General features: G+C 40.2%; 1 protein-coding gene across 6 annotated transcripts in view; it reads left to right on the top strand.

The window, feature by feature from the left end:
* Window positions 1-12033, top strand: part of NFATC1 (nuclear factor of activated T cells 1) — a 120183-nt gene that overhangs the window by 84211 nt on the left and 23939 nt on the right. For 3 of the 6 annotated variants that reach the window (XM_035317258.1, XM_035317261.1, XM_035317260.1), the window contains exon 9: window positions 1423-2109. In XM_035317258.1, the coding sequence (XP_035173149.1) occupies window positions 1423-2109 (687 nt within the window). Of the gene's footprint in view, window positions 1-1422; window positions 2110-12033 lie in introns of those variants that run through there. The other 3 variants (XM_035317262.1, XM_035317263.1, XM_035317264.1) reach the window with 3 other exon arrangements.

Raw genomic sequence — 12033 nt, 5'->3', positions numbered from 1 at the left:
GTTAGTTTTAAAAGAAGTTTTATATGTACATATGCACACACATACATTTCTAGGGGTTCAAAAGACTCATACATGAACATAGTAATAAATGGCTGGAGAATGTGTAAGGGTATTTGTAAAACACATGCAAATAAAAACACGGAGACATTTATGTGATGAGCATGTGCTCCAAGCTGAGTTGTGTAAGATGCTTCAGTAATAAATTTGTGCCACAACAGGTTGGTTATAATGATATTCTAACAGATGGTGGTCTCACCATAAATTTCCTACAGGGCCTTCAAGCTGTGGCTGTTCTGTGGATCTCCTTTTGGGAAAGAACATAAATGCCACCAAGCATCCAAACTCAATTGTTGTATAATTGTTGTATGGATTAGAATTGGATCTGGCTAGAAGAAATGTATCTACATACTGGCTTGGCTTATTAATAATTTTCCTGATAGAGAAAGTGGGTATCTTTTACCGGTGAAATGCATGTGTCTGTGGGGGAACCAGGAAAGGCACTCTCTCTGAATTGAGAGAGAAAGCTGATATGAAAAAGACACTTTGATTTGAGTAAGGATCTTTTCTCTGATTTGAGAAAGCTGCTCTATATTTTTCAAGACTGGGTTGATGCTCATAGACAGTCATTATGTCCATGAGCTGGTAGTATTTAGAGACATGGTTTGACTTCTCAATATTAAGACCTCTTTTGGGACAACAGATGAGCAAGCAGAGGTGTAGAATAGTAATCAATATTTCTTGGTAGTAAGAAAGTGAGTTAATACCTTTTAGGAGCTGGCATTTCAGCTTGGATCCAGCTTAGAATCATGGAGAGTTGGATATGAATTCTTGAATATTTTACACCTATTGGTTGGTTAATAAGATTAAACACAATCATGTAAAAACTAAATAAACCAAATCCTAGTCTTTCAAAAATATCCTCATAATTGAAAACTTCTTGTACGTAGTAGTTTGTCATTTATCTTTGCAATTTTGCTTTCACTGAACTCTGAAAGCCCCATCTCTACCTTATTATGCTCCAGTTTATCAAACGTGCAGACATTTATCAAATGGGCCATCAGTAGCCGTAGAAATGCAGTAGTATATCCAAGTTAAAATTCTTGCTTTGATTACTACAAATCCATGGAGCCCTTGGGTCCAAAGCTTCCACTGAAGCACAGCTATTTGCAAATAGATTTTTATAGCACATTAGTGCTGGAGGAGAGTCCAAAGAAAATAGTCCTGTTCAATATTAGAACCAGCTGTGACTTTCTTGTGCTGATGACTCATTCATTTTTTTTATAGGGTGGGAGAACTAGGCAAAAGACACACAGAGTCTTATTCAAGACATTGTTTGTTTTGCAAAGGGTATCCTAGCCACAAGCCAACTTGATCATACCAATATGCAGCTCATGTTTATTTAAAACTTTTTTCTTTTAACAGTTCCAATTATAAAAACAGAACCCACAGATGACTATGAGCCTGCTCAAACCTGTGGACCAATGAACCAAGGCTTAAGCCCTCTCTCTAAACCATACTACAACCAGCAGATCATGATGCCCCCGGATCCTGGTTCATGCCTTGTGGCTGGCTTCGCCTCCTGTCAGCAGAGAAATGCAGTGATGTCACCCTCTCCCAACGCAAGCCCCAAGCTGCACGACCTTTCGTCCTCTCCTTATAAGTGCATCCCCAACCCAGGCCACGGTCACCTCGGACTTCAGCAGCCCGCTGGAGGTGTCCCCACCATACAGGAAGTGCCAAGATCTATAGTTGTGCACCCAAGCTCCCCCGAGCAATCATCTCACATCATGCTGCAGCCGCAGGTGAGTCAACATCTGAGCAGTAGCTGTCCCCTTGGTTATCAACAAACACTCTATCCCAACAGTCCCTCTTCTCCAGTTCCATCTGTTACCCAAGAGCCAACCTATTTGCAGTCCTGCAGTCCAACTCACTCATCCATAATGGGTCAACAGCAGCAGCAACTGCCGAAGGTTCACAGAAATGAGTCTCCAACAACCCAACCACTGTCATTGCCAGAGTTGCATGAGGAAAGTAATCATAATTTGGCCCCTATTCCTGTAACGATCAAGAGAGAACCTGAGGAATTGGACCAGATGTACCTGGATGATGGTAAGTCTTCGACAGCGCAGAGGTTTGCTTTCAACCATGATTCTGTATCAGTGAGTTCCTTTAACCCCCTCCTCCTTTTGAAACCTGGAGGAAAAAAAGTTTAACGGCCTGGTGGAGTGATGGAGAGTTTTGCTCGGTTTCTTTCTGTACAGGAAAAGGTTCTTTAATTTCACTTGCGATAATGAAACTATATTATCTAAGCCGTGAGCATTGTTCATTACCGTAGAGCTAGCTGCATGACCAGTAGCTATATTGCAATAATATTAACCGTATGGTCTTGGCTTATGCCCATGCCAGTGACCTGTGGAACTGCAGTGAAAACATATTTAACATTGTCCCATCCATAATGGAGTGAAACTTCGGATACACAAATCTGCTCACTGGAACTAAATGATAAACTGCTCTCCTTCAGTTGAGAAAGTTCAAATTAAAAATGGAGGCACATCCTTCAGTGCAACTTTTCAGTCTGGTGGCATCCAACATTAAGACTACTTTTTCTTCTGTTCTTATTGTGGACTTGCTGCTGATTTTTTTTCTTTTTCTTTGTAAGATTTTCTATGCATATATATTCTACACGCACCACTGAAATGCTAAAATGCTGTGATGAACTTGTCAGATGCCAGCTTCCAAAGATTTATTAGCTGAACATAATAAAAGGGGTACTCTGGAATTTGATTATGTGACCTCACTGAACTGTGATTTAGCACTTGCTGCTAAGTGTCCCAGTAGTATTCTGAACCCTCACCTTAATGCAGTACGTGAGTTCCCTTCCAATTGCCGTATAACTCTATATAGCATACCATGCTATTTAAAAAAGAAATGCCTTTGAAATGGCTGCATTGAAACTAATTGGTGCCAAGGAACATCTGAATGTGGTTGTCTTTTAGGGAGAATTTAAAGACAGTTCATGGCATTTTTAGGATTTTTAGTCATTCTATTTTAAACAGCATGATACTCACTGAATTAGGAGTATAAATGAAAGTTTTGGAGCTTGAGCTGCAGCCTTTTGCCTTTCAACTCTGGGAAAATTATTTTTCTCAACAGAAGTTACTATTCATGACATGATAGAAAGGTCAAAAGGAATTTTCCTAATTAGGAGTTCAGTTCACTAAAGTTATGCACAACACATCTTTTGTGACAACGTTTCCCTCATACAACGTGCATTTTTACCACATATCTGTGTTTTGAGGAACAAGATTTTCAACAAACCAAACAAGAAATGTACACAAACCAAAACAAAAAAACATGCCCAAATTTTGGTTTTGAGAGAAACCAGAAGTTGTGTGTGGCTGGAAGAAATTACAGTTAGAATCTAAACCTAGTCTATGGCTATCTCTCTAGAAAAGCATAAAAAATGGTCAGTCAGAGAGGCCTTATCTCTCCAAAATCCATCAACTATTTTTCTCACAGCACTACCAAAGCTACCTTTGTCTGGTCTCTGCTGGAGGGATGGGACTGCAGATCAGAGGTGGAGGATGAAGCTCCTCAGCTATGTCTACTTAAGGTTTCTCCTGAAGCAATAGAGGAACTTTGCTCCAGTATAGACTGGGACACGGGTTTTAATTTTTTCAGCATTGCTCATTCTCTCTGACAAAGCAGAAATGCTTTAGTCCTTACCCATTTTTCTTCCATTCCCTCTTCTGGACACATGTGCACACCAGTCCTCTGATGGATAAATCGAAAGTAATTGTAGAAGCCACTGTGTACATCTGCACTGATACTTAGAGTTGACTTTGAAGATCTTTCCAGCTAGCCAAATCCAGATATATTTCCCTTTGGCACTGAGCAGGCTATCAGACTCCTTTTGTGGCTGACCACAAGAACTATAGACCAAGAAAAAATTCATAGACATAACAGTCATGGTAACAATATGTAATAGGAAAAAAAAAAAAAAATCCACAAAAATTAAACAATGGCAGTTCCCTCTAAGGTAATCAGAAATGGTCACTAGAGGAAGTCCTTCTTCTCTGTCTAAACTGATATTCAGATTTGTTTCAGACTGATGCAGACCAATCCACGTGGGCTGTCATTACCTGTCTATGTCCTATCTCACTGCATACAGAAAAGGCCATCTACTCTGTGCCTTGCATTGACAAAATGAAGCCCTTGTAGAAGTCAAGAAAAGACTACTGCTGTCTTCTTATTTTTCTCTTTATTTGGGCGGAGAGAGGAAGTGTGCAACAGAGGAGCTGAAGGTAGTAACCACAGCTTGAGAGATATGTAATGGCCAAGACCCTCTGTTCAAACCATGCACATTCCTGTCATAGCTCAGACACACAGAACAGAAGCACAAAACTGCAGGTCAGAGTGGAAGCTAGTTTACATCCCATGCTATAAGCATTCATAGAGGCAACTTTAAAATATCACTGCAGACAACAGTTTCACATTACATTTCATCTGATGGAACTGTAGGCTCTCCATAGAAAGGGTGGCCTTAATCCATCTTGTGCTTAACCACATGCTCTTGATGCTTCCCTTTGAGTAATATCAATTATGAAGTGGCAAAGCAGGCTAATGGAAAATTAACCTGCCAAAAACAGCAAAACCTACATAGATTTCCCCTGGGTCAGCTCATGGAACCACATCCCGTGGGTCCAATAGGTGGGTACAGCCCACAAGAGGGGAAGGAAGCCTTTTGTTGTGGGTCAGGTAGTGCAGTGGAGGCCACGCTGGGTGGCAAGCAGTCCACCCATAGGCCAGAGTAAGCATGACTTGAAGCCACACCTGATACCATCTTACCCTCCCCAGCAACTATCTAATCAACTCATCCTGTCTCAGTAAAAAATCCTCATCTCATGCTTACGTATTACTTACGGGGAGCTAAGATGTCAGATGGGAGCTGGAATAGTCTCAAAGGGCAGTTTGACCACTACAGTGATTGCCTAGAAAACAGCAGAATGGATCCTGGTGTCCCGGTAGATGCCATTCACTGAGATACATACTACACATAGGCAGTGCCTTTGTGCCTGGAGCAGTCTCATTCAGACCTCTGGCAAATAGAATAAGGCATGGCCTAGAGGGAGAATACTTTTTACAGAGTGGTTCTGAATAGGAGCAACTTATTTTTCACGTGCTTGACTTATTTATTTTTGGATATTTTTGGAGTAGGAGTTTTAAGCAATCACACTGTTTCATGTTAATGTTGTATCCGTCTTTAAATGTTTTCCTTGTTGGAAAAGTGGAATATCTATGATTTGGAACTATATTCTGAAAATCAGAATTAAAATCATACTGATGAACAAGGAGAGTTATTTTTTTTTTTTAATAGATTGCTGCTCCACTTCTTTATAATTTGTTGTTTTGCTGATTCAGTTCAGATCCATTCATACAGCATAATTTAAATTTAAAAAAAATAAAATTGTACCAATGAACAATATGAAAGCAAGAGAGAGGTCAGATGTACTTGACTGCTTTCCTTCCCTACTACTCTAAATATATCAGATATTTACCCCATCACTAAAGTAGTTTAAAAGTAATGCATTATTCTAATGACATGAAAATCTAAATTCTCAATGCATCATTCCATAAAAAAGTTTATCTTCACAGTGTCTTGTAACTGTTTAATATCTCCAGTTTTACTGGAAGGTACATTTGAAAAGTGTGAAGTATGGACCTCTAACATACTTATGGGACTACTGGACAAATAAAATGTCTAACTAGTTATGCCAGATGATATTTGGTAAAGTTTTGGTTGATTGTTTTCCATTTTGGGGAGATGTGATTTATGTATCTAATATACGTATAGTAATCTTGGACCAAGTATAAACAGATTTTTTTTTGGTTTCAGTTTATGGGACCAAAGCAATATTCATTCCTTTTGGTCTGGAATATCTCCAAATATAGTCCATCTATACTACAGAGTATAGATGGAAAAAAATGGTCAGTGAGTATATATAAATATATATCCTGTACATGACATTTCTCTGCTTCTGTAATGGTGGGCAGCTGAACTGATATAAAGGGAGCACCCGAAGAGATTTCCATTTTGGCAAATAAGTTTTGGTCTTGGCAATCTTGTTTTAAATCAAAATCTGCAGTAGCCACCTGGGTTACTCATTAAATGTCCTGTCCATTTCAGTATGTGCATATATGATTCAAAATGTATAACATATTTCAAACTCACCCCGTAAAGTGATACCTGATATATTATGGCTATGCTCTTGATATTGAAAACAATCTGGCTTGTATACCAGCACTCATTTCAAGCGATTACGAGTTCAACCTCCAAACAAAGATTATGGCTGACTCCCTCTGCTGTGTTCACAGCAAGATGTGATGTGCTGTTTAAAAGAACGGTCTTAATGAAGTAGTCGAAATGTGACATTTATGCCTGGTTTTGGTCCCCCATGGGAACCCATAGTTCTTTGTAGTGGAAGAGGAGGTGTCTCCTGTCCTTCTTGGCAGAAGCTCTTACAGCAACTTGCGGCACATTGGGGCACTCTGGCAGATCATTCCAGGGATAATGCTGGCTTCCTGTACCTGTGCTATCCCTGCCCTAGACAGCAAAGGTTACATGACTTTCCCGTTTCAGATCTAACTTGGGAGTAGTGCAGGGTGCTAAAGTGGTGGGGCACATGGAAAATCCTTAGACGGGCAAACAGGAAGGCTGATTTATCAGCTTGAGGGACATCAGTGCAAGTCCATGCAGATAGTTGCTTTTAAGACTAAATATTTCATTTGGGGAGCAATGAGTGTAATGTGCTGTACAGCCCTTTGAGGGATTAAGTGGAATTAGTGTTGCCCAAAATGATGGCCAGTTTGGAGAATCAGTGAGCTGACGAGAACTCTTACTAGTCCCTTGAACCAGTCATTGTATCAAAGGGATATGAATATTTACCTTAATTTATATCTCACTTATGAATATGCTCTTCTCTCATGCCTTCTAACTGGGACCTGGGTCAAAAGCTGTGGGAGTCTCTTCTTGAAAGATTCTTTTCAGTTGACTAGGGCAGCTCAGATAATTTTTCCAAATTTTGTCTGCTTTTCTTAGTGGTAGAAGAAACCCTAAGCCATAGTTGATGGAGTTACTTTCACACAGCTTTCAGGAAGCTGTGAGCCAGGCTCGCAACAGGAGATGCTAAAGGTGACTTGAAATAACTTTCCTCATCCCCATTTCCTTTTCCTGGACGTATTGTAATCTGGGTGGAACACAGAATCTCCAAATCTTTTTATTTCACCAGGATAGGGAGAGTACAATTAGGCATGCTAAAGCCAAGAAACTTTTCAGGTTGTAACCTGAAACCACAAGCTGTTGCATTTTTACCTGCGGCAGCATGACATCCAATTGTGAAATTATTTCCTGCCATTAGAAAAACCAAAGAAATTTGTTTTCATTATGGATCAAAATTAAGCTGTTTCTAAAAAGCAAGGGAGAAACACATCGGTACCAACAGGAAAAAGGCTTATGATTTATGTTCTCAGCAGGTTTCAAGGTGTATTTTACACACTATGATCCCAACTTGTTGTATTAGTACATAAAACTTTACAAAAGCATTTTTTAATGAAAAGCAAAACAGCACTCTGGAAGATTCTTTAATAAAACTACACTTCAGTTAAGAAGCTGAAGAAGACCTCAGTTTCTTCACCTCTTTTTTTTTTTCCTAATCTATAATTTTGTGATGAAGTCACAGCCACACAGCCACACTGAAGGCAGGGGCAAGCTCCTATTGACTGCAGTGGGGCCAGAATTTCAACCTCAATTTAAAAAACTGTTTTCCAGAATGCCCCAAGTCATTTGTGGGTGCCAGAACTGGATTAACAGTATCTGAAAGACAGATCTCTTGTCTGAAGTTTTGTATATTAATTCAGCCTCCTCATCTCCACACAGACACTTTCATAAAGGTTTCTGTTCTGATCTTAACTTGATCTGAGCTATAAATCTTTATGTAGTAAGATGAAAATACATAAACCATAAACAAAGTTATCTGATGTTCAGATACATGGCTAGCAGAAAGTATCAAAACCACATCATCATCCTTTTTAAAACAAGGAGGCTTTTGTTCTTGTGATTGTCTTTGCACAGCTGTGAGTTTTATGGTACCATGCCAATGAATGCACGCATTGCAACTTTTATTTTACTCTGAAAAGGTAAATTGGGAGCATTAAGCCCCCAATAAGTATGTAAAAGTGGCAAAACCACAGGTAAAGTGTTACTGAAAGCTGCAGCCCTGCCAGCCATTTCATTTTAAACATGGCTCTTTTAAAAATAACTTTTGCAGTAAAAGCTGTAACTCCTGGATGTAACATGAGCTATTGCTAATGTCATTCCCATGAATTGCTTACAGTGTTGAACTGTTAGATGTCTGACAAGTCCATATATCTCCTATTCTGTATATATGAAAGGTTTTTTTCTTTTTTTTTGCCTCAAAACCATATGTTCTTTTTTATTATTATTCCTCTGTATTCTTCAAATGCACGTGGTTTGGTGATATAGTTTATTTGAACAGGAACCATAGCAGACAGAATTATTCTTTTGCTGAAATGTATCCTTTTTCATACATCTCAGCTTCATGATTAAAGTGATTGGCTCTTGAGGCATTAAGTTTAGTCTGCTGCTGCCACAATTATGCTTTTGAAAACTCCTGAGTGCATTTTGTGATTTCCAGTAGTCCAGATGTCATTAGAACAACATGCAGGTAGTCTGCAAAGTTCAGTAACACTGTCTACACTTTGGTCTGTCTTGTGTGAGCTTTTCCCTCCCTCCCTCCCTCTTGGCCTAGCATAGCAGTTCTAGGAGAAAACAAATAGCTTTCCTCATGGAAAGTTTTACTTAATCTGGCTTGGTGCCTGTGTCTAGACCCTCCTCGTTTCTAATGATGATTGAAAGTGTACATGCTACTGTGATAAAACATGCTGAGTCGTTAACATTTGGGACTTCAGTTGTACATGATGAGTAAGGGAGGACTGAAGTAATTTGTTAGTGTCAGACCTTTGGTGGACTTGCACGTCTGGGTTTGAGGGTGTCCTGTTACATAAAGCCACACACCCTCAGGAGCAAGGATGGGGTTTTGCTGTTTCTAGCAGGTTTAGGTGAGTCAAGTCTCCCTGGAGGCTCACTAGAAGAAAGCTCCCAGAAGAGTAAATGACCAGACTAGGTGTCACTTCACGATTTTCTCCAGTCCCAGTTACCCACAAAGCAGACCTTCCTACCTCTTAGCTGCAGTATGCCATAGCAATGAACTTTGCTTTCTTCTATCATCCACACTTAGATGTCCAGGGAAGTCCTCAAGTCTTGAGCTTTCAATAAAGTGTCCAGTACCTTCAGGGAAGTTGTAGTGGGTTTGGCTCAGCTCTGGTCAGCAGTGGGGCCCTTACCAAACATGGGGCAGCTTCTAGATCCTTCTCACAGTAGCCACCCCTATGCCCCCCTGCTACCAAAACCTTGCCACATAAACCCACTACAGAAGTCCTGAGTGCCTCACCCACATTCAGTGATGGCAGACACATAAGGGGGCACTGGTGTTGGGAGCAGGAGCGTGTCAAATGATGGGAAAGCAGTAGAAATCCGCAAGCTGTGCTTTGCAATGTTTTGATAACCCAGAGTATTTTTAGTGTACAAAACCCAGCCTTTGCTTAATGTGCTCTGTGCACACACCTTCATACTAAGCATTTCAAGTCATTTGGTATACAGCTGAAGCCACATTATTTCAACTGAATGCCAGCTTCACACTGCAGCCCTGGTACTCATTGTGCAATTAGCTGGAGAAGAAATTGCTCCTCACTTCCATGTCTGATTCATTCTCCTATTTCCATAATGATGGCTGCTGGCATTGCCGTTTCAAATGGTAAAGGTTTTGTGGGTTATTTTCTGTAAGTTTTCCTTGGCGATCAGGGGAGAAGAAGTTGCTGTATCTGAGCCTTTGTAACATTTACATTTGCTTTTAAGCCTGGAGCAGTGCCAAGGAAAATATGTGGCTTGCAGAAGCACAAGCTTCGTGAGAAGCTTTGTTCCGATGCAATTCATTTTAGGAATATGTTGTTTGTTTGAAACGTTTCTGCTGAGCCGTGCAGTGGTAGCTGGTCAGGTGTGGCTGTGTGGCTCGTGTATGGACTCTGTGCTCTCGTGTCCTGAACCCCTCCCTGGCATTTCCGGGGAAGCTGTTTTATAAAAATTCCTCTTCTCCACAGAGAGGAGTATCATACGGACCCCTGATACATCTAGGAAGAGTTAGACTGAAGCAACCAGCCCAGCAACATATACCTGTCAGAGGAAGCGCGTTCATGAGTAAATCTGCTGACTTCACGTACAGTGCACTTGGCTAAGCATTAGCAAGCTGTAATGTTGCTAGATCACAAAGTAGCAGAGGGTCTGCCTCTGCTCCCACTTAAGTCAATAACACCATTCCCTTTGGGTTCATTGGAAACAGCACCAGGCGTATAGCTGGTAGTTAAAACGCATAATAGCTGCATTCATTGCAATCTAGTCATTGATAGACACACAGAGAAGGAGTCTTTTCTGGGAGGTTTATGTGCAGCACAATTGATTGTCCCGTCTACATCTGCTGGAAAACCAGGGAGCTCAGTCACAGGCCTGATAGTGGCTTGACCGTTGCTGTCGGGAGTGGACTATTTGATAACCCTACTTCTGATCTTTCTCCTCCCTGAGGAGCTAATGCTGATTGCAGGGGAAACATGCTTTCCACACAAGGCTTATCTCTGAAAAAAAAATAAAAATGGAGGGGGGGGGCCTCAAAATGTTCCCCTCCTCCTCTGTAACTGAAAAAACCTGCAAAGTCTAATTGTTGAAAATAACCTGGAAATAGTAAGAAATAGCATAGTGAAACCATGGGCCTAATCCTACTTGGTCAGCCTGGGTAGGTTTGCCTGCAAACCAGAGAGCTGGCCCAAACAGGCTCTACAGGCTTGGGTTTTTTAGTAGGTCTTCTACATTTTCCATACTTCTAAGCCTACTGCTAGACAAGTACCAGAAAGTGAGATGATGCTGAAAGTATATTAAAATTTCCAGACTGTATTGTCCCTAACCACATGAATTACAATATGAGCATTTGAAAAGTCTTGGAAAGCAACTCTACAGGCTATCAAAGTCCAAAATGAGTGGATTCAATTATTTGGTTCTTATGTAGTTTTAAATTGTGTTTCCAAGCATCATGTATGTAGAACATTCCTCTCCTGTCTTGCCTTTGCACTACTGAAGTATGATTTCTCTACTTAGTTTTAGCCCTTCAGCAGTCAAATGAGAATGAAGAGGACAGGATTTCACTCTTCATATCAGTGCTGTTTAGGTTTCTTTTGATGTTAGCTTTCTGTGGGAACTAAGGGTAAAGATTTGTTCCATTTCTAAGTGTTGTTATATCTTTCTGGTTGCAGGATAGATATTGCAGTACATATTACTAATTGATTTTGATACCCTGGAAGCAGCAGTCAGCTTTATTTCTACTGTTTCTGGAAAAAAAAAATGCATTTTGTTGCTACCTTGTGAGGAAAATCTTCTGCAAATTACTTAAGAGGTAGAAAAAATGTTATTTTGGATCACAAGTGAAGCCTCCCACAATGCAAAACTGTACAATATTTATTTAATCTTTCATTTCTATCCTGTATATGCAAGTCCATAAACACATAAAGTACATGACTGTGTGTATATATATGTATATGTATGTGTGCAAATATGCACACACCAATATATGTAATGAGATGTAAGATTTAGTACAGTAGTTCTTTTCCTTATTTGAAGTTGTGGTGGGTGAGAGTTGTGGTAAATCACTTCTACTCATGACTGAATTCTCTGAAAATCCTGCAAGTGTCTGTTGAGATAAACGTCCTAGAAACATGAAGTTAAATGGAGAAGCCCATCCTGTGGGTCTTCAGTTGTGCTCAGTTTCTTTACTGAAATGCCTATTGCAGCTCTGAAATCTGGATCCATTCTGTTGCATGCCTCTGAGCTGCAGTTGTCACTGTTGCTCAATG

The sequence above is a fragment of the Oxyura jamaicensis genome, chromosome 2 (genome assembly GCF_011077185.1).
Source record: "Oxyura jamaicensis isolate SHBP4307 breed ruddy duck chromosome 2, BPBGC_Ojam_1.0, whole genome shotgun sequence".
NCBI lineage: Eukaryota > Metazoa > Chordata > Aves > Anseriformes > Anatidae > Oxyura > Oxyura jamaicensis.
This window is presented reverse-complemented; position numbering and strand designations above follow the sequence as displayed.